Source organism: Anas platyrhynchos, chromosome 15, assembly GCF_047663525.1.
Source record: "Anas platyrhynchos isolate ZD024472 breed Pekin duck chromosome 15, IASCAAS_PekinDuck_T2T, whole genome shotgun sequence".
NCBI lineage: Eukaryota > Metazoa > Chordata > Aves > Anseriformes > Anatidae > Anas > Anas platyrhynchos.
The window spans coordinates 18,137,226-18,159,504 of NC_092601.1; the positions used below are offsets into that span (position 1 = coordinate 18,137,226).

The 22,279-nt window shown below is 48.1% G+C and overlaps 1 protein-coding gene across 2 annotated transcripts in view; it reads left to right on the forward strand.

Moving 5' to 3' along the window:
* LMF1 (lipase maturation factor 1) overlaps positions 1-22,279 on the forward strand; it is a 186,651-nt gene that overhangs the window by 37,989 nt on the left and 126,383 nt on the right. Inside the window, exons 1-2 of one of the 2 annotated variants that reach the window (XM_038186875.2) lie at positions 2,089-2,125; positions 17,375-17,523. In XM_038186875.2, coding sequence (XP_038042803.1) covers positions 2,104-2,125; positions 17,375-17,523 — 171 coding nt within the window. In that variant the 5' untranslated portion in view covers positions 2,089-2,103. Of the gene's footprint in view, positions 1-2,088; positions 2,126-17,374; positions 17,524-22,279 lie in introns of those variants that run through there. The other variant, XM_027468734.3, reaches the window with a different exon arrangement.

Sequence of the window (22,279 nt, forward strand, 5' to 3'; positions counted from 1 at the left end):
TGCTACTTGACGTTTCCAGGTCGGCCTTGCATTACTGAATGCTTACGAAGTACACGATCCCTTGCTGGATAACCCTTAGTTCTGGAGCACACGTATTTTCAGCCTGAATTAATAACGTTGTGGATTGAGGACAGAAAAGGCAGTGATTAATTCATATGTTTCATTTTAGGCACTGAAGTCATTTGGATTTCTTACAGCAGGGAGAGCTGAGCGGGTGTATGAGTCTTGTGGTATTGGGACATATGTGAATAGCTGTTTAATATCAGTTGTCACTATCTTGTGTGATTTTTTTTAATGTGGTTGATTTCAGTGGTTTATATAAAAATATGAAAAGCTTTTGCTTCAAATTAGAAGCAAAAATTCTAATTATATGCTACAGAATATCCTCACGAGTGAATCTGATGTCACACTCATGGGAAATTCACCACCCAGGCTGCAGACAGCGCAATCACCGCTCATCGCTTTGCCGCGCCCGGGGGTGGCAAGGGGCAAAAGGAAAATCTTGCTGCACGCCGTGTTACGTTATCATTAAGCCTCAGACCCCTTCCAACTGGCAGCTTCTCAGCAGAACTTGATGGATGGTAATATTTGTGGGAAAACACGTTTTTCTCCCCTCCTTTCCTTTACCAGGAAGGCTTCGTGATGTGTGCAGCTGAGCCAGAGAAGGGCCAGCTCAGTCTCCAGTTGGCTGTGGGTAGATGCTTGCGGGAATGCCCACCACCATATCTTTCATCAGAAAGCCATGATGCATGATCCATTGCAGGAGCAAGAGTGTTATTTAGCCAGGGTTCCCCGAACCAGGACTGTGATCAGATGTTGCATGAGCATCAGGACATCCTTGTCCAAAAACTGGCTGTGCAGCTCCTTCGCTGAGCACTGCCGAACAAACGTGTTGGCTAAGCCACAGCTGTCAGTATGGGTGAGCTGCCTTCATGCTGCTACATCTTCAGTCTGTGGTCACACAGGGAGCAAAATTCCTAGTCTAAACACCTCCAAAAACTTAATTTGCAATAGATTGATTTTGTAGCAGAAGAGATGAGTAGTAAATGATTGTTGAGAGAAGTAGAGAAAGGGCTACTGATGTGAAAAATGCATTCCTAGGGGAAAAAGCCTTGCCAGCTGAACTGTTGGAAAATTTAAAATGAAAGATTGCATCCTGTGAGCATGGTGGTGGTTGGTTTTGGTTTGGTTTTGTTGTGTTTTTCTACGATCTTCTGGCTAGAGGAGAAGACAGACGGGGCTGGATTTAGGGTTGTCTCTTTGTTGATGGTTTTCATTGCTAACAATGGGATGTTGACGTGAATAAAAATAGAACTGTGAGGCTTAAATTATTAGATATTGCTTCATAACATTATTGTGTCTGGAGTTTCAGGAATCTTCTCTAGCACTCCTGCCCTGCAGATGTAGTGGCAACAGTTGTCCAGACACTGCAGCTGGAGGGGGTGGAATACCCTGGGACAGAAATAATTAGTGTGCTTAATTCCCTGCCAAGGGAAATTGGTTTGATGGATGGGACAGAAAACAAGGAATGAAGAGCCCTGCAGTTCTAAACCTGCTGGTGATGCCACCAGCATTGCTGCTGCCAGTGCCTTGTGAGCAGGTCTGTGTGGCTTTGCTGCTGGTCCCAGCCTCGGCTGGCACATCCAAATGCTGCAGTAATCCAAACAGCTCACCTGCGTGTCTGCAGGTTGTTTCACCTCTTATGTCATGTGGGAAATCAAGGGCAAGGAATGGCAGTTGCTGTGCTCCTGGAAAATAGTTAAGAGTTTGCAGATTGCTTTTTTTCCTTTTGAACTCGGACGTGTAGGGTTTCCAGGTGCTCCCCTCTGCCCCTTGGTCATCTGCGTAATGCTATTTATGTAAATGGGGTGGAAGCAATAGCTCCTGCCTGGCACTTGCATGGAGAGCACCTGGTCACCAGCTCAGCTGGATTTCATGGGGAAGGTGATGACTTCCTGAGATATGCCACAGCTGAGGGGAGGTCGGTGAGGCTCTGAGATCTGGTGTAAGGAGAGGTCTGTCTGGTCCGAGGCTGCTACAGCAGCTTTGTGGGGCGATCACAACCAGCTCCATCAGCAGGGAGACTGGGAATCACTGGTGTTAATGGAAACCTGGAAGGGGCGAGGTGAGTGGCATCTGAGGCTAATTTCCTTCTCCAGTCGAGAGAATTATAGTGCAAAGCCACCCACTGGGGTGATGGGAGAGGTGGTAAGCTGGGGCAGTGGCATGGCCCAAAGCTGGTAGCGGAAGACCAGAGGCTTCCTGCAGAGCGTGTGGCACGTGTTTAGTCTTGCACAGTCATTTCTGAAGAGTGCAATTATGTAGTTACTTTGCCTTGGGTAAATATAGATTTCAGCTAGCACGAGTTTGAAGTGGATGTTGTAATTCTGGGAACATATATCTGTTTTAATTTCCTTTCTAAGATTTTCTTGATCGCTCCCTTGATACCTCTCCCATCAAATTATTCTCCTGACAGTTGAGCGTGACAGCTCAGGTCTCAAGTATATTTGCTCCTGTTCCAGATGAATTTGGGCTTGCAAGCTTGTTTGGAGGGGATGTGTAAGGAAAGGTTGGCAGAGCAGCCACTGCTCTGTAAGCAAAAGGGCAAAACTGCATGTGCCCAGGAATGCCTTTAGGCACAGAGCCTCTGCCACCCACCCTTGTAGGTGCTGAGGTGTGTTTGCTGCTGTGAAACTGAGCTGCAGAGCCAAACACGAGTGCTCCTGAGCAGAGGTGTGCATGTGTGGCATGGACAGTCCTGTGCTTCAGGTAGCGACTGATGAAGAGCAGTTCTTACACTGCAGACTCTGGATTGTGTCTTCAAGCCCTCTGGTTTGGCATTGCTGAGTGTAAAGAAACACTCCTAGCTAAACAGGCAGGCAGTTATTATTTTTTAATCTTTGTACTCTGTTCTTCTGTCACTACTTGCAGTTTCTTCCTCACCTGAATAATTCCGGATTTAACAAAATAGTGTGCAAAAAGGGAAACACAAGGGATAAGGTGCTGTGTGCAAAGATTCAGGAAGGGTTTAGAAGTAACACTGAATTACGATTTCACCGGGCTGCTCTGTGGTGCTGTGACCAGCCCTGTCCCTTCTGTAGAGGTGGCCGATGCTGGGCCCCCACAGCCCCCGTCATCCTCCTGGGCCCTCTGCAAGTCTTTCCCACAGCACAACCCGTTTTCAGGCACAGGAAATAAAGGGCCTACAAACGCCGGTTTATCGTGCCCTTTGGGCGAAAGCGAGTTAAATATTTGGAATATATTAATGCTAAATAGCCTGTGTTGCTAGGTCTAATTTCCGCTGAAGGGAAGCACGTTCCTATTTACTTAAAAACCGATGAAGCCATCGCCGTGGCTGGGCCTGTGGCACCTGTGTGGCTGTCAGCAGGACCCCGTTGCCACAGTTACCCAGTGGGACCCCCGCCGTGACCAGGACAGGGTTGGGGACTTGCTGTCACCCTGCCACCCACCCCAGGGGTCATGACATCCCCCCACTCTGTGCCCGGCCCCAGAGCCCCTATTTTGGGGTGCCTTGCGGCCCGGCCGTGTTTAGCGAGGCTTCGTTATTTTTGCAGAGCGGATTTCGGTGTTTCCTTTAGAACCATCATAAACAGTTAAAAACAGCGAAACCGCAGCTGTCAAAATAAATAACTGCGCTTTGTGTTGCTTTATCTTTTCGTTTTCTTACGGCGCTGAAAGTTGCTTATTCCTAAAAATGGAATCCACAGCGATTCTAGCAGCTGCTAGCTCAGATTAATGAGGGTGCCTGTCTCCAGCGCTGTTGCCAGCATCTGAGATTTTTGAGTTTAACAATATCTCCCCGTGTTGCAAGGAAACACAGTGAATGGCATCTTAATAAGAGCAAGCCTTGATGAATGCCACATCTGGCTGTTAATCAACATCAACCTAGACTTAGCTGATAAAAATGGTAAATATAATGTCTAAAACTGTGTTTTAAGTGCATGTTATAATTGGGTATTTACTCCTGTTATTCTGTAGGTAGCAAGCCGAGCTTCTTCATGCTGGTGTTTGACACCCGTGGAAGCGTCTCTGGGTGACTGCTGTTCATCCACACTTCGTAGCAGCAGTTAACTATTAAGGCAGGCTGAGGAAAGAGCTCAGAGAAATGACCTGAGATCTTAAGGCTCCTGCAATTATTTTTTTCCTCGCAGAGTATCCTGGTGAAGACTGATAGGCAATTTGATTGAGGCAGAGCATTCCTGTGAAAGGCAACGTTAGGGCAATGTTTAGGCTGCCTTAAGGAGAGGAAAAAAAAAAAAAAGGATAAAATTGTATGTTTTGTATATGTTACTTAATGATTTTAGCTGTTTCTGGGGGATAGGGTGGAGAGGTCATCATTTGAAATCTTGGCTTCAGGCCTGTAGCATTTTAATTTGCTTTTCTCTGAAGCTGGAAATGGCAGCTTTTGGGTAAAGGCTACTGCGGGTGGTTCTGCAGCCCGCGCCTGACTTCCCTTGCTCTGAAATCCATTAGCTGAGTGGCTTGAGAGGTGTCCTGAGGACACTTCTGGCTTTTTTCAAAGCAGGAAATGATGAGAAGAACACCAGCGTCTACAGTGGGTGGGTTTTGTTTCTGTGGTGAGCTGTCTTAGTATGTGGCAACAGGTTTGCCAGGTCAGTTGTGTTGGAGGTTTCACGTTCCTGCAGACAGACTGATCATCTGAACGGTCCCTTGCGGACCTGGAGTGAAAAATGTTGCTGTTGCTGGAAAGACTTGTTGAAGTATTTCTGATTTCTTCTGTTGTTTGTAATTTTAATGTCCTGTGTGTTAGCTTTGTTGTTCCAGCACTGAATTCATTGATTGCTAATCTAGTTCACCTCTTTCTTTGTATCAACAGTGCTCGAAGACTTGGCGAGTAGTTCAGGTCTCTGAACATCAGCATTTTTGCTTGTTTGTGTATTTGCTCATCTCTTTGTACTGTACAGGGAGAGAACAACTTCCTAATGCAGTTGACTTTTTGGCATTTGTCCTGTAATTGCCAAAAAAACTGCTGCTTCCTCCTACGTATCCATCAGATCTCTTTAAAGTCAGATGGGTTTTGAAAGCAGCTTTTTGATTTCCTGAGGTCCGCGTTTGGTCTTCCTTCCTCCTGCTCCCCCTTTCTTCCTTTGTTCTTCGAGGTTAAAGCTGTGGGTGTTGAGGTCCCGTTAGTCATTTTGGCCCCTTCTGAGATCTTCATGTTGAAAAATGCCTGGATTAAACCATTCCTGAATTGCAGCAGGTTTACGTCACTGAGGCTACACTGGTTGAGTTACTTCAGGGTGATGTAGCTGAATGGAGAGCCCTGTTTACTTCTGCTGGGACTGAGGGGATGTCCTAAAGGACACAGCAATATCAGTTTTCTTATCTAATCCTAATCCCCCAATATAGCCTTCACTATGGACAGAGCAAATCCCCTTTTAGAATCAGAAAACTGATCAAAAAAATTAGAGGTACTGTAGTGATTATTGTCATGCTGTCTTGTATTAGTAGTATCCTCTGTCTTTTTTTATTATTATTTTTTTTTTGTCTCAAGCACAGAAGATGCTGAAGGAATGTAACAAAGCCCCACATGTGGATTAAAGTAGTTTCTGGAATTAATCGCTGCCAAAGGAAATGGACCCTGCTCTCCTCCCCTTCCCGGTGGCTGCTGGCTCGAGCACCACTGCTGTTGCGTTAGATGAGTGTGGTCGGCGGGATCAGGGCCATGCGAACACCGAGTTTGTCCCGGCTCCAGCCCCATGCCTGCAATCAGGGCTGGAGCTACCACAGGCACTTGCTGCCCAAAGCATTTGGAGCACGAGCTCTGCAGGTGGTGGGTTTTGTGCAGCTGCGTGGGGATGAGTGGTGGTCGTGCCAAGTGGTGGGACCCTGACCCTGGCTGGCATCCCTAGCCTGTGCACTGGTGAAACCAAGGGGCAGTGCCCACTAACGAGTGTGCAGTGTTCTCCTTGCCTCTGAGTCTCCTTACTACCTGGACCTGGCTTTTCTTTCCTGCACCAGGGTTGCCTTTCATGTTCAGACTAAAAGCTGGCCATTACCTGCCCATGGTCTTCTTCGCTCCTGTGATTCCTCGGCTGGTTGGGGCATTGGGTGGGTTAGGGTTAGTGGGTTGGGCAGTTTTTTATTTTCCCTACTTGGTATTTTCAAGGGAATATGTTTGAGAGAAATTTAGGGAGGCAGAGAAAACTTTAATCGGGAGGTTTAGTTCAAGCTGGCAGGGAAGCTGCACAAGGGAGTTGCTCCTTGGTGAGTATTTCTCATCTCCTGCAAATGTTGGTGTCAAAGCATGTGCTCGCATGAGGTTAAAATGTGAGCTTTTAAGGGCAATGGGAATCTCACATGATACCGCAGGAAAAGTTTGTCTAATATGCTCTTTATTTCATGACTTGCTTTATAAGTCTGCTAGCAAAAGAGGTTGCCAGGTGCCTTCATGGTATTGGTTTTAATTTGCTCTCGCTTGAAGTGTACAAGTGGGGGAACGATAGGTTTGAAATGGTGAGGAAAGCAGGCTGGTTGAGCTGTTAGGCTCCCATGTTGCCATGCTAACCATGTTAACAGCTGCTAATGGTTTCTTAAGCTGCCAAAGCAGCCTGAAGATAGATTTAACACCCAACAGACACCTGTTTTTAGCAATTTAGCTCCACAGGCACATGGCACAGTACTGCAGGGGTCCTGTCCATAAAGAACAGATAAAATGTGTTCAACAGGTTGCTTGTAAAGGTGGAAATTGCTGGCTTTCTACTTCGTATTACGACTTTCTTGTTGGAGAGTAAGGAGGAAAAGCACGGCAAGAAGGCACAGTCTGGAAGAGATGAGCACTAGAGGGATTTCTTGGTGCTTCATACTCACTTCTGTCTTCCGGAGGCCTTTCTTAGCATCTTTCCATCTGTCTGAGGACCCTCATTTCCCATTCCATTTGTGCTGGTTGCTGCCGTTCCTGCCTCCTGCACTGCCACCAGACTGCGACTGTCACCACAGGGCAGGGGGGCATCCATGTCCTGCACAAACCCGCTCCAAGCTCAGCAAACAGGAGGCTTTTGAGACACGGATTTTGGTCTTTTCCAGTCAGACAGCAGGAATGTGTGTAGTAACTACTGAATCCTGAACAACCCCTGACTGTTCTGGTTTGGTAGGTGAGGGTTCAGCCTTTGCCTTTCTCGTCCTTTGGGTATGTTCTGCTTTTGCTTATTTTCTTTCAGGCCCAAACCTCCTGACTCTGTGCACTTGGCTGTGCCATTGCGTATTCTTTTCATGTGATCAGCGTGGGTTTACAGAAAAAAAACACCAGAGAATGGTAACTGGCCTTTAGTTATATCATGGACTTCAAAGCGATCAGCACAGAAAGGATAATTGGAAAGAAAGTCCCTTTCAGGTTATAATTATTTGTCCCAGGAACCAGAGTTCCTTAGCGGTGATGCATATTTTCCCTTTTGTTTTCCCAGTGCCATGGGAACCTGGCAGTAAAAGGTCTCCGCTGGTATGCGCAGCGTATACCTGAACCTCCGCACGGGGAAGTGTAGGAATCACGGTGCTGGATCCCGACCAGCGATCCATCGAGACTTGTTTCCAGCAGCACCAGAGCCAGCTGCTTCAAAGGAAAATAGAGCACTCTGCAGTAGGCAGGTTATCGTTTTCACAGGGAAAGCTTCCCTTGCAAGACTCCTGTCAGCCAGGGATTGTTCTTTGCCTTCAGGCTTTTTTTGTTTCAAGCCTTTAAAGCTGCTCGCTTTCCTTCCACTGGGAATCGGTTGAACAAGAACCCTTGCAGAGCACTTTGCTGTGCCCTAGTGCAACAGGTAGCACCACGTTAACTGGCTCGTATCATCTGGTCATGGTCATGTCGCTTTGCTCATGGCCTTTCCTTCCATTCTGCTTCTGTTCTTTGGCTCCTTTTTTCACAGTCAGTCCCTTCTGTCACTTCCCATCTCACTTACAAAGTTCTCCCCATGGTTTGTGGACCATTGCAGGATGCCCAGCTTTTGTTCTCCTTCCATCTTTGTGGTCTGCCCAAATCACACCGATCTTTGTTTACTGATGGCCATCACGGAGCCTGCTTGTAGTAACCCATCGGGGGAAATGGGGTGAGTCCTGCGTGCAGGAGCTGGGTCCAGAGGAGCTGTCAAAGCTGCTGGTGGCGTGTTTTGGGGCCCAGCACCGAGCTCAGCTGTGCCTGCAGGAGCCTGCTGGGGAACCCTGGAAAGCCACTGCCATCTCTTGGCTGTGCACCCGATGCTCCTTCTCAGTTCACCAACATTTATGGCCCTGGTCTTGCTGCAGTTGGTCGTGTGAAGGTTTTGAGGGGTGTCTTGATGCTGAGAAGTCAAAGAGTAGGCAGCAGCCGCTGTGGTTACACCTCTGTGGAGATGAAGAGCATCTCGCTGGCAAGCAGCAACACTTGGATGTTCTCCTCACCTTGGTGGCCATGCCTGAGGGGTGCTGGTGCCAGTGGGTTCAGATGAACACAGAGGAAATTATTTTTGTTACTTTAAGATGGAGTAATTAAATACAGTATATATGGATCCCTCAAAAATGACAGCCGCCCACAGAGCTAAAAACAGGAAATCCATTAACTTCATTATTTAAAAAATAAAATAAAAATCTTCCCAACTGATTCCTCTGTCACTTAAAGTTCTGCATGGAAGGAGGGCTAATTTAACGCTGCATTAACTCACTGTTATCACCCTCCTGTTACCTAAGTAGTTTCTAATGACTACCCTGGAGAGCACTTGGAAGCTTTTAAAAGTTTTTATGCTAAATTTTTTTTTTCTGTGTGGTTTATACTTTAAGAACAAAAGTTATTGATAACATTTTTCCAAATCTTCCAACAACATGAAAAACTACTCTGTTGCCTGCAGAAACGCGAAGCGTCTCTAGTCTATAATCTCTGGCAAACAAGGAATTTGAAATGTTAAGTGGTGAAATGTGCAAAAACGGATGGGGCAGAGTTTGTGGGACGCTGGAGCAGATTTGGGCTTGTGGGTGTTTGCAGTAGCAGCGTGTCCTGGGGGTAGGAGCGGGGCCATCCGCCCTTGCCCAGGACGAGATGCCAAAGGGGGCTCTGTCCTTAAGCCCTCTGAGCTTTGGCTTTCAGAGCTCTGAAAGGAGACCCCATGGGGCAGGCAGCTTAGGAGACCCTGCCTCTTTGTTCGGAGGCCTTTAAGTGAAAGGCACCGCCGGATTGAGAAGCAATAAATCATTTTCTTCCCTCATTGTCTTTTCTTCAGAACTGTGGCGGGCTGATCTCTTCCTTTTTTAATCATCTCTCCTCCTTTCTCAGCCCAGGTTAAGATGTGCTTCTGAGGTCAGCATCTTTTGCACTTGGGGTTGTGTTGGGGGGGGAGGAGGGTCACTTCAGAATGAAGCATACTCGTTGCTGCGCGGTATTTTCAAGTCTTAAAGTTACGACTTTCTGCTTAATATCACTTGGAAGGAGATCTTTGCTGTATGTCTCAGGTGTTTGGTCGCTGACAAGTCAGAGGAACCCGCTCTGGGCTCTCTCCCACCGTAGCAGAGGAGATGCAGAGCGCAGAAGCTGTGCGGAGCTGGAGTTTCACCATTTGGGACACATCCATGGCTCCAGCTGCAGGTGGCCGTTCACACAGCCTGTACAAGGGATTTCGGAAAATTTTAAAGAAAAACACAGTGCTTTAGGTTAGCGAAGAGTTGGTCTTTCAGAGCTCTGAGATGCAAGCTGTGATTTTGGAAAATGCTTGTGAATAAATGTGTACGCAGCGCTGCTGCCCTGGGCTTAGCTTTTGGTGGTTGATCGGAAGACCTAAATTATTTCCAAGTTAAGCCTTGCGTGTCTGCTCTCGCCAATAGAAGATATCCAGAACTGCCCTGTGACATTATTAGTGGGTTTTTCATGTTTATAGAATGACTTTGCAACTGCGGGGAGATCTGGTGTATCTATTAGGAACTGCCAGGAATCTTGTCCATAGGGAGCCCTGGGAAACCTTTTAAACTTGACACAAACTTGAACATTTCTTGCATGTTGCTTTATTGCAACTCAATTTTTCAGTGATATCTGGAAAGCTAGAGAGCGAAGGGGCTGAGTCTCTGCCGCCTGGATAGTTTTGTAGTCCTTCTGGAAAAGGAGGAATGACCGCAGAAAAAAGGAAAAAAATAAATAAAAAGGGAAGGACAGCTGCTGGCGCTGCCTCGCAGAGCACACGGTGCTTCTGGGCTGCACAACACGACTGATGGCAATGTGAACTGCTGCACAGCAAAGTGATTTGCCCAATATCGCTGCATTTTAAGGCTTCCCTTCTGTAGTCTAAGCTGCATGCATTGAACTGCTGTGTGCTCTGCCTGACACGGCACCGCAGCGAGCAGATCCTGCTCCCGGGGGTTCTGCCCCATCCTTCCCAGTCCCGTGTTGGTCCCAGGGGCTGGCTGGTGAGCCTGCTCTGCTCCTCTGCTCATCGCATTGCAGCAGGTGGTAGCTAAGACATGTGGATCTCCTGCATTTAAGCCAAACCCAGTTGGTACTGGTGATAATTTTCCCGTGGATTTTAGTCTGGACGTTATTTCATGCTGGAGATAAAAAATGGTGCTTGTAGTTAGCTGACAAGCAGGGCATTTTAACTTAGCAGAGGACATACTGGTAAGGCACTTCAAAACGATGCAGCTCTGTAAAGTTAGGACCTTTGCTTTCCTTAGAGGAAGTTCTTGCTATGAGTGATGAAAGTTGTAATGATTTACAGTTCCTTTTCTTTTCCTTTTTTTTTTTTTTTTTTTTTTAAGTAAGGAAAAAGGAGAAATGCTTATCTTCCCTGGGTGTGTGTTTTTTTTCATTTGTTCGTTTGATTTCTCTTTCACAATTGGAAGAGGGCTGGGTCTGACCTAGCTCCTTTAGGGCACTCATACTTATTAAAGTATTTGTCAGCCCGGTTCAGTGCATTTCCCAACCCGAGCTGTATTTCTGCCAGCGGGAGATCAGTAGCAGGAGGCAGGGGAAGCTCGGGAAGGAGCAGCCGGGTGCCCAGGGAACGTGCTGGAGCTCAGCATCTGGGTGCTCAGCACCGTGCTCGTGCCTGGCCGTGGGTCTGGCTCCATCAGTGGGACTGCCCGTGCTGGTTGCGACGAGTGCTTGCAGGCTGAAGCCCTTAACCAGAATATCCTGAAGCCATCAACGTATCCAATGCTATTTTCAACAGGTGTTTTAACGCTACAGCTTAAATTCTATCATACCGAATTTCAGGGAGGTAGGGAGGAGAGGCTCAGGAGCGGTTAATCTGATTCCAGTGCGAGTCGGTCCGTATTGGGTATCTTCCCTGCGCTGGCTGCCAGCGAGTGTGACACCCAATATTCATAGGGGGACAGCTGCGCTGTCCGCGCTGCGGCTCCTCTGTGTGCTGGCTGCAAGCTATAAAATGTGTGTACATCGTAGGAGCATTTGTCTGCGCCGTGCAGACGTGCCCTCTATAAATTTTGGGTGTTGATGTGTACAAGGAGAAGCAGTTTGCTGTTATTCCTTAACCCATATTATAGAAAGAAACAAAAATAAAATAAATTCTGAGCTGTGGATACTACAGCTAGGTATTGTTCTTTGGTTTTGATCAACTGCTTTTTTTTTTTTCTCAGAAGAATAGATGAATTGAAAATAAGAACCTTTATTATCTTTGGGCCTTTCGTCTGGCCAGCTCTCTGGCCTCTGGCTCGTGGCTTTTTCCCCTGCTGGACGTGCAAACAGAAACCTGGCCGGGGGCGCGGGAAGCTGAAGGTGCAGCCCTGGGCTGGGTGGGGAGGGCTTCTCGTGGCTTTCCTCGGGAGCCGCGGGCAAGCTGCGATCCCTTGGATGTTTTTTTCATCACGTACTTGACGGTAAATAATAAAGATGAAAATTGGAAACTTAATGATATAATGCTACATAATCTATATTCCGTTAGAAATAATACCCTCTATAGGGAGCCATAATGGTGCTGCTTTGGACTTTTCTGGAGACTGTTCATACCAAATTGACTTTTTTTCTACATGTTAAGTACCAGTAATGTTTTCCACAGCACATCAGATGTTTCTGCCAAGGAGTATGCTCCCTGCTGAAGAACTTGGTGAGGCAGCACGGTGGAGGCTCTCACAGTTCCTCCTTCAAATGGTTTTTGACTCCAGAGATCACTTGATGTTGAGCTAAATTTCCTAGCTGAGAATTTGGATGAATGGTTTTATTTAATTTTGAAGAAAAACGTTTGAAAACCCTAAAAAGAAAAACGGGAAAGCTTTTTTATTATTTTTTATTATTGCTTCCCTATCTCCCCTTCTTGCCTCCTGTTGTGCCCCCCCAGCACCTCTCCACTTCTCCCCGCGCTCCCTCCCCGGTGGAGACCTCAGAAAATGCCAAACTCTGGATTTTGCTGCATCAAGTTAGGAGCATGGAACAAACATTCGCAACGCGTGTGAGGCAAGTGCAGCCACCATTGGCAGTTTATTTTTTTATTTTTTTTATTTTTTTTTCAAAAAAAAAAAAAAATTGGCTCCCTCTCCTGCTGCGCGGGAGATAACAATGGCGCATTGTGCCGCGCTGCAGCTGCTGAAATTTGACTAGATCCAACTGAAGAAAACAGGAGCAGGTGGGTCAACAACGTGACCCTTTCGTTCCCAGCAGTATCAGTGTGCGCCAGGGCCGGAGGGATGGGGGGCCGAGGTGAGCCCCGAGTTTCAGCCCAGGCGTGAGGATGAATTGCTTCGAGCTTGGAGGATGCGAGTTGCCTTGCTGAGGTGACCTCGATGCCTCTAAGGACCATGGGGTTTGCTGCCATTTGTAAAAATAGGTTTCACTCCGAAAATGCTAGGGAAGTGTCACTGTAGGTGGTAAATCAGCATCACTGCAGGCGAGAGGTTGCTGCTCCGTTACTGGCACTGGTGCTCAGTTCCCATTTTGTGCTGGTTTCTCTGTGGCTGTCGTACAGGTGCTGTGAAAGCCTCCAGCACCGAGTGCCTGCCCTCAGCTCCCAAAATTGGGGCATTATTTGGGTTACTTGACTTTTTCCCCCTTTAGGTCTTCACAGGTCATGGTAATAATTCCTTCATGGCAGTGCTTTCGCATTGCTAGAGCTGTCCCAAAGATGTCGGGGCTGGGATTTCCCGCAGCTTGGTGTGAGGCTCCCAGTATTTCGGTGGGGATGAAGGATGCGGCTGTGTCGGGCTCCTTTGCCTGGCCCAGTACATCTCAACACCGCCCAATTGTCAGAAAAAAGAGGGGGGAAAATCCATTTGTAAAGGAAAGCCACGTGATCAACTAAGTTTTGAGACCGCTTTTCCTGCAGTCTTCCCTGCTGAGGTGCGATGACTTGGGTGATTCCTCGGAGGAGCTGCAGCACCTCCAGGCTCTGTGAGCCTCAGAAGTGTCAGTGAAAGGTGGCAAAGTCCAGCCACATGGTTATGGCCTCGAACCTTCCTAAGACTGCAAGGGGGCTGAGTTTGAAGCTTTAGGGAGCAGACAACAAGAACTATTTGTAAGTCAGCGGTAGAAACTTGGGGGTTTCTGTTGGTGGGTCTTGCAGTCTTGCTTTCTGGCATCAGCTTACACCAGGGTGAGGGTGAGATGGGGCAGAGCTCCCCCTGCTTTCTGCTCTGTGCTCTGGCTACGGCTGTGGTGAGTAAGTTGTAGTAGAAAATGGGATGCTCCCAGCATTTTGGATAATCCTATCCACAAGTGCTTGTGGAGTAGCATCAGACAGTACTTTATTTGCACATGATTATAGCTATAAGAATAACAACCTATAGTCATGGAGGAGTCCCTGCTAAAAACAGTTCACGTTTGTCTGACATTTTTGTCTGAGCTGAAGGCTCAGCCCAGCCTGTAGTTTTAAGCTAAAACACAAACAGAAGTAGAAGACTGACTTTGGGGGAGAGAGACAGATCTCGGGGAGGTCGGGGCCAGCTTGGTTGTTGTATGAGCAGCTGGATGGATGAGGTGCAGAGTAAGAAGGGAAGGGAAATTTTAATATCCAGAGGCCATGGAAAAACTGGAGAGGCTGCAAAACCTTCTCCCATTTTCATTTCTGGTGGCGAGGTGAGTCAAATGGGGAAGGGGAGAGCGGTGGCAGTGGGTAGGCGGCCGCTGTGGGCGAGGAGGAGATGGATGGAGGCTGCAGAGGGGCTTCCACAGCCAAGGGCAGGAGCTGTGACTGCGCGGGTGAGGCGTGCTAGCATGGAAAATTGATCTGCATGACCACATTACCAGCTGTGGTTGCTCAGTGCATCAGGAAGAGGGCCGTTAATAAATCAGAGGCTCTCCGTGCATGTCTGCATCTCAGACTTTTGTTTTTTAGCAGGAACTTGGTGTGATCTGATACGAGAGTCAGCAGCGGAGTGAAGGACAGCAGCACACAGCACCAAAGCCTCATCCGTGCTAACAAATCTGCCCATCGCCGTGCACGGCTGGAGCCGAACGAGATCTAGCTGCAAGCGGAGGAGGTTTAGACAGAGACTTCTGAAACGCTGCCGTGACCGTAGTTTGTCCTTGGCTGCACTTGCAGCAAAAACCCTGTTTGGTGCCGGCTCAGCTGCACCCGCTGCCAGCCCCCGTTGTCAGCAGCGGGTAATTTAAGAGGCTTCCACCAACAGCTGGGGAGCACTGTGTGCCGCGCTCCTCGCGCCGCGCTGAGCTGTCCCCTGGCTGGCACGTCACATCGTGCTGTTGGACTCGCAGCCGGGTGGTGGTGCCAGGATCCCAACTTGTCGCTTTGGATCGAGGAGCACAGGTGCAGGCTGAACTGATGAGCCTTTGAGGCCAGCCGCATACCAGGGAGGCTTCGGCTTCGCTTCTGCCACGCACGTGCACACGCGTGGGTCTCGGCGTGCTGGGGTGACCCGTGCCATGCACAAGAAATGTGGCACGGGTCTGCTTGATCCTGCAGTGCTCTTTCAGCAGACATCTTCCTGGGAGTTTGGATTAAAATTAAAATAGCGAAAATGTCCCTGTGCCCTGCGTGGAGAGGGGCGATGCTGCTCTCCGAAGGGAGGCACGGCTGCGGATCCAGAGGCCGTTTGGGGATGTGGAGGCTCCTGCCTTCCTACTCAGCCATCCAGTGTGCATAGCGTGTGTCTGCGGGGGGACACGGTCATTACCATATGAAAACGCTGATAACAGTGGGATTCTTGTGCAGGCAGAAACGCGTGAGATATACTACCACTTTGGTGCCAGTTAGACCCATAACTGCTATTTGTGGCTGGGTTTAGTAACAATTAACCTTTCACATTTTGTATTAGCCATTGCTTTCCTGGTGCAGCTGCTTTTATAACAATATACTTCGCTTCTCCTCCCAGAAGCGCTAATTTTGGCAGTTGGAGTATCTGTTCTAGAAAGCACAGGATGTATGGAGGAAGAGTGGAGATTTTTTAATAGCTGTTTTAAGTACAATATTTTTTTTAGATGCATTTTGATTTAAAGAACCTTTTGCATTTTTTTTTTTAAAAAGGAAATTCCATTACAGCTATTTCATATTTTAAAGCGAATTTAGTGTAGTTTTCCTTGTGCGACAAAGTCACATCACACGTTTAAAAAAACATGTGCATTTCAGGTATCTCAAACTGGAGCTGGAACAAATTAATTCCTCTGATAAGTCGTCTTTTCCAAGCTGGGGGAGACAGTTTTAGCGGACCAAAATGTTTCTTCCACTTTACAACTAGCAGAGTGTCTTGGAAAAAGCATGGCTATGAACAACCCATGGGTGCTGTCTGGTTTATTGTATGCAGTTATGTAGGTAAGAATATCAGTGTCCTAAATGGCTCTCACGAGGTTGCTGCGTTTTCAGGAATTGCCCTCTTTTAGGCATTTAGCATTTTTTAACGTCTTCGGAGTGCAATTGTATTGCACAAAAATATTTGAAAATTCAAGTGTGCGATTGGAAGTGGGATTAAGTTGGTGTAATGAATTTGAATTTGGTTTTGGCAGCAGCATGTTGTTACTTGATGTAGGGGAGGTTGAATTTCACCTGTCAAAACATAAATGCAATGTTCTGGCTCTTCCAGAGCAATCATTTCAATATTTATACTGTCTGCCGTGCTGGAGAAATAAAATGCAAAATGCAGATTTGCATGACATGGGCTATAGCCTGTCTTCTCCAAAGTGTTGTCACAGGTATCGGGTTATTGTGTTGCTACACGCCTGTGCTTTGATCTCAGACACACTGGTATTAACTCCAGTCCTTTTGCCAAATCCAGTAGTGTGTGAAACTGGCTTGATGGATGATTTGGACTTTTTTCATTATGATTTTTCTTCGTGATTAAAGATCCAAAGCTTCTGGTTGCACATTAATGCTGATGATGAATACGACCTAATGCAACTTTAATCATCCTCTTTTGAAGACGAAGACTGCCCTTTTTGGCTCGTGGCATGAATCCAGGGCAGCCAGCGGGATGGTGCTGCACAGGCCAGCAGAGATGTCATTCATCAGTGTCTGGGGTGTAGCAGGTTTGAGGAAAACCTTCCATGTGCATTCATCAAACGCTGCCGGTTTTAGACAATGGTGTGTGACACGAGGAGATTTCGGAGCAGGTTTACTGCAAAGGCTTGGGGGCATGCTGGCTGCATTTCCACTTTCTGTATTTTTAGGGTAGAATAATTACAGGCTTCTGGTTGCGCTAGGGGTGGAGGCACTGATGAATAAACGAGGAGCCCATCAGCGAGAGGTGGGCTTCCTTCCCTGCAGCAGCGGTCACAGCCAGAACACCACTGGCTCTGATCACTCATGTTCCTGGGTCACTTTGCCAATTCCCAGGGCACTTAAGCTGCGTTTTCTTTTGTTTTGCAGTAGGACATGCACTTTCTCTTGGTTCTTGTTGAATGAAATAACCACATAAACAACACAAGTGTCGGCGCGTGCTCTTGAAGGAAAAACAGCACAGTCCAAAGTGTAGGTGCACGTCATCGGTGCTGTCAGAGTGGAAAAACAAAGATAACGCATGCTTAGAGAAGCTGTGGATGCCCCATCCCTGGAAGTATTCAAGGCTGGGCTGGATGGGGCTTTGGGCAGCCTGATGTGGTGGGAGGTGTCCCTGTCTATGGCAGGGGATGGAATTAGATGAGCTTTCAGGTTCCTCTTCCAACCCAAACCATTCTGTGACTCTGTGAGAATACAGACTTGGAAATTAACTATGGAATTGGTGGGAAATGCATTTACTGATGTACAGCGATGTATTTTTCTGGAGTTGATGGTGTTGCTTAAAGCATCTGAATTCATATAGCGAAGGCAGCGTGTGATGTGTGAATTAGAACAGAATTGGCAGCCAAGTTGCCTCAAGTCAAATTTCAAAAGCGTTGCAGTTTTTTTTTCCTATTTGTGTATTTTAAATTTGTTAAAGGATAATTGATAGGACGCTTACAATAAATATTTTCATTTTTCTTTCTCACATGCCTGTACCACAGGATGGGAATCGCAGCTCTTGGAGACTGGCTTCCTGGCGATATTCCTCTGCCCGCTCTGGACCCTCTCCCGCCTGCCCCCCTCCACGCCTCCCTCCGGCATCGTCATCTGGGGCTTTCGGTGGCTGATCTTCAGGATCATGCTTGGAGCGGTAAGTCGGCACAACACATCACAGTCCTCTAGTTCAGGATTTATTTTTTTGGTTATAAGGGCAGAACCTGTAGCAGGAAATGCCTCATGCTCTGTTTCACTGAGTCTTTAAACTTCTTGTTTGTCTTTCTTAAAGCAAACACTAATATGGGAGTAAGAATACGTGTCGATGTGTTGGTGCTGTTCTTGCAATTGGCTCTTTAAAAGGAATTAAAGTGAAGTTTAAGACCTGGGCATTGTGACTTTTTGATAAGTTGCCTGCAAATCCAGTGGGTAATTCCCAGGAACCAGGAGCTTTATGTTGAGTTATTTTTTCTTTGTGTGTGCTTTACTGAAATGTCACTCTCTGCTCCGTGATTTCAAAGAGAACAATTGGTGTGTTACTGTCCAAGTGCCAGTGGAAATTCCCAAGTAGGTTGTAAAAGGATCTGTCAGGAACTGACACATCTTTGTTAAAGTAAAGGTGTGGCAGGGGCATTATCCTGTGATCTGCATCTGCGTGTTGGACTCTTCAAAATATCCCAAAATTCTCATCCGAGGATCACTGCTGTAGGATTGTGGGCGGGTGGGACATTCCTGTGTCTGTGTTCTCTAAAGCCCCTCTCTTATCCCAGCTCTTAAAGTGCTTCAATCTGTGGGCAAGCTCAGTAAGCTCTTAGTTATCCTCTAAATAACGAACAAACTTTGTATGTGTTAACCTCAGTGTCACCTGCTTTTCAGCTTCGTTAGTGGGCACTGTGCTATTGCAGCAGATATTCTTGGAAAAAGCATGCTGCGGGCTTGTTGCGTCAGAGAGGCACTGCCCAGCCTACGACAGTTCAGCAGGATTTTTGTTGTTTGTTTTTTTTTTTTTTTGTATACGTCACACCACTGGTATTTCACAACTCACTCTTGGTTGCATTTGCTTCTTTGCCTGTCATGTAAGGTTGCTGATTTTTCTCTGCTTCCTAAAGCTGGAGGGATTGATTCCTGCAGTTCTTACTTTATACTTTATATTAAATAAAAAAAAATTATACTTTATATTAATTGAATAGATCTGTCCCTGCTGTGGGGCAGTAGAGATGGATTAAATGATTTATTGTAGAATCATACATGTAGAACAGCTAGGATTGGAAGGGACCTTAAGGATCAACTAGTTCCAACCCCCCTGCCATGGGCAGGGATGCCTTCTTAACCTTAAGTTATATGATCATCAACTTTATATCCCACTTTCCTATTACAAAGGGATTCTGACTGCGCTTTGCTCTGCTCCTGTTAATTTGTTATATATGCTCTGAATTATGGGACAGGTTTGATGTAAAGGAAAATCACGCTCATGAAAGGTCTTTGTTATTGTTATCTCTGTGCTGCCCCTCAGCTTTATCCAGAGAGTAATAACTCTCCTGTTATTTTGGGAAGAGCCCTCTGCAAAAGAGATGCCACCCCTTGAGTCCTTTGTCTGTCTTGGTTGCTGATATGTAAGTAACAGGCATGGGAGAGTAAAACATGGAAAGGTCATTAAATGGGGATCTATGCAAGCAAGTGGAAATCGGTGATTGATGGGATCTTTAATGTTTTGGGGCCCAAACACGTGTACATTTCCTTCTCCGCCAGGGTAATGACGCTTGCAGGCACCGGGACGCAAGTTTAATGCGTGAAAGCGAAATATCCTCCTGCAGCACAGGTGCACCTGCTCTAAGGCAGGCTTTGATTTCTTCACTAATCTGGGCAGGAGCTGAACCATGCGCACAAATGGGGGCCGAAGGAAGGTTTCCCAGGGGAGGGATTGGCAGTGATTGTCTGGCACAGAAAGTTTGACTTTCCCTGCACAGTTCTCCAGGGGCTCTTGAGCTGGCTGGGGTAAGGTTTTCCTTGTAAAATGCCATCCTCCAAGCTTGCAGCGTTCCCTTAGGACATCTTTATGTCTCTTGTGTTGTGCCGGATGGTGGGTGAGCAATGCCATAAGCAGTTTTGAAACTCACCTTAAATGTGCCAGCGTGTCTGGTTTTTGCAATGTGATGGCTCCCAGGAAGGACCTCAGGTTCCCATCCCAAAACTCCCCTTTTTTTGAAGTCAGCTTCTGTATCATGAACAGGACGAGGGTGTGGAGTTCGCTTTTCAGCCCTCCCTTCTTTTTTTCTTTTTTTTTTCTCCTCATTGTATCAGATTTGGGAATTCTTTCTGTGCAGAGCTCCAGCAACTGGAGACTGCATTAAAGCACTAGGGGTTTCTGTGGGAACAAATGCTGATGCGCCTATGTCCGTTGCAGCCTCTGTGAGGGAAAAGACAGATGATCAAGTCCAGTAGCTTCTAGGTACCAAAAAACCTCCCTGTAAGGAGGGAGGCGCTTCCAGCTCCACCACGGTGCCAGCCTTGCAGCGTCCTGGCTACCCCTCCCAGCACCCCGGGACACGTGCACTGCTATCCACCTCTAAAATACCAGACCTGCCGTTGTCTGTGTCCCAGAATAGCAACATCTTTGAGAAAAAGAGGAAGTGTTTCCTCACAAATCAAGAGCTGATGGGGTCTGAAATGAGTAACATGAGGCTTCGTGGTCAGAGCATCCCATTGCGTGGTGCACGTCCTGCATGGAACAGGAGCAGCCCCAAGCCCTCTTCCCTGCAAAACTGTGCAGGTCTCTGGAAAAGTATTTGTGGCCAGATCTTGCTTCGTCGTGCACGACTTCCCTGTGAGCAGGCTGGGCTTTGTTAGGAGAGAGGCAGCAAATGAGAAGTAAAATAATCCCTCCTGCGCTCCTGTGCAAGGCAAGGCGTGCATTCAGGCTCTGCTGCTGGGGTTTGATTGGCAGCAAGTGCTGGGCTGATCTCAAATATTGCTGACTTTTTAAAAGGCGTAATTATGTGATTCAATCTATATGTTTGATGTTCCTAATAACCCATTAGCGCAGGATGTAAAGACGGATGCTTCTTAGGAACATGCAGAGGCAAAAGAATAGTGGTCCCTTTGTGTGCGAGCCGTGTGTTCGGAAATAAGTGATGCAAACAGATTGATGCCGCCGATGTGCCGCAGGAGTACTCTGCGACTTGAAACCTTCATCGCTTTGCTTGTGGCTCTGGCTCTGCTGTCTTCAGGCCTGGGAGATGCAGAGCACCAGGAGTGATGAGGTGGGCTGGGTAGGCAGAGGCGCGTGCTCAGCCTGTGAGCTGCTCTCAGCCTGCCGAGGGGAGCAGCCCGGGGTGTTGCCTGCTGGTAATTGGGTGTTTTGACACCCACAGCTGCCTGGAGAGATGCTGTAGGCACGATGCTGCGCTCGCAGAGCCTCGGCCCTCTCAAGTACTTGTGTTTTTCATCAGGCTGAGGGTGTGCTCCCGCTGCTCCGTTCCCTGCAGAGCTCGGTGTGGCTGCGGATGGCACAGCGGTCTGCGTGCTGCTCTGGCTCCCCAGGCTGCTTGTGGCACCTGGGTTGGACTCTTCCCCCAGCCCCTCGGGGCTCCAGGGACTCTGGGGTGCTGGCAGATGTTCAGCCTGACCACAGGTTTTGAGCCCCAGTAACGGGACCTGTGTGAGGAGCAGCTGAGCTCCCCTGGCTCAGCATCTCCCGTGCTCTCCCTGGCCTTTCAAAGCCAAGGCACGCTTGTGCTGTGTGGATTTGTGTTTTTGGAGGGAGCTGCTGGTTTACCCGGGCTATGGTCATCCACGGCACTAAGTGCGCCCTGGGCTTTGCCTCGAGATGAGTGCGCCTTGATTTGGTCCTTGTTTGTTTTCTGGCAGGCAGCAGTACTGCTCGTGAGCTGCCCTGTTACCTGCAGCTGTGATTTGCAGCTAGCGCTCTGTTCAGCAGATGTAATTCCTGTTCTCATTTTGCAAGAGCTGTGAAAGCAGGTGAGCAGTGTCATTTGTACGTTTTGTGCCATCACCTGCAGCCGGCCAGAGCCACGCACCGGGGGAGCACAGATCCTGTACTGCTGAGCACCGGGAGGCTGGGGAGCAGCCCTGAGATGCTGAATTGCCCACAGCACACCTCTGGTACTTCCTAGTAGCTCTTTGGATCCCGAAAGTCATTAGCTGTTGCATACGTAAGCCATAAAACACAGTTTTTCTTCATTAGTTTGAGTGTCAAAGGAAGGTTGCCGTGCGTACATGCTCAGAAATGTGAGAATTGGGTTTTCGTCAGCACCTGTGTGCGTAGCTATAGTAACGCTGATAAAAGCGGGTAACAGAGCACACGTGGAGAGGGGCAGCAGTGTTGGGACCGAGGTGGGGTTCGGGGGAGCCCTGGCAAGCATTGACGCCACGGGAGCCCCGGCACGCTGTGGTGCGAGGCCGCGGCTGGGCTGTGCGGGAGCCGGGCTGCGGCTTGGCTTGCGCCGCGCTGGATCTTGGCTTGTAGAGGCTGACGCTTTTCACTGCAGACATGGCTTTGATGATTTCCTCACTGATTATTCCCCAGAGCGCTCCGCTTATTACACATCACTCCTCAAGCCTCATACCAGAGGGCTTTTTTTTGACAAGAGGTAGTTAAGCGAGGGGCTGTTCCCTCCAAGCAGCACATCTCGCTGTCAGCTCAGCCGACAGAAACAAGCTGCGCTCTGCGCCCAGCTCTCACCCCGAGCACAGCATCGCCTCTGCCAGCTGGAGCTGGAGGAGCGTGACGTTAACACGGGACAGGGCAGAAGCAGCTCTTGGGGCAAAGCAAGGAGCCGGTGCCCCAGGAAAGCTGCTCTGGGCATGGGGTGGGCAGCGCTGGGGCAGTGCCAGGCTGCGTGATGCGGGGGCTCAGGCAGGGAAAGGGCCCCCAGCGGGGCTGGGGATGCTGT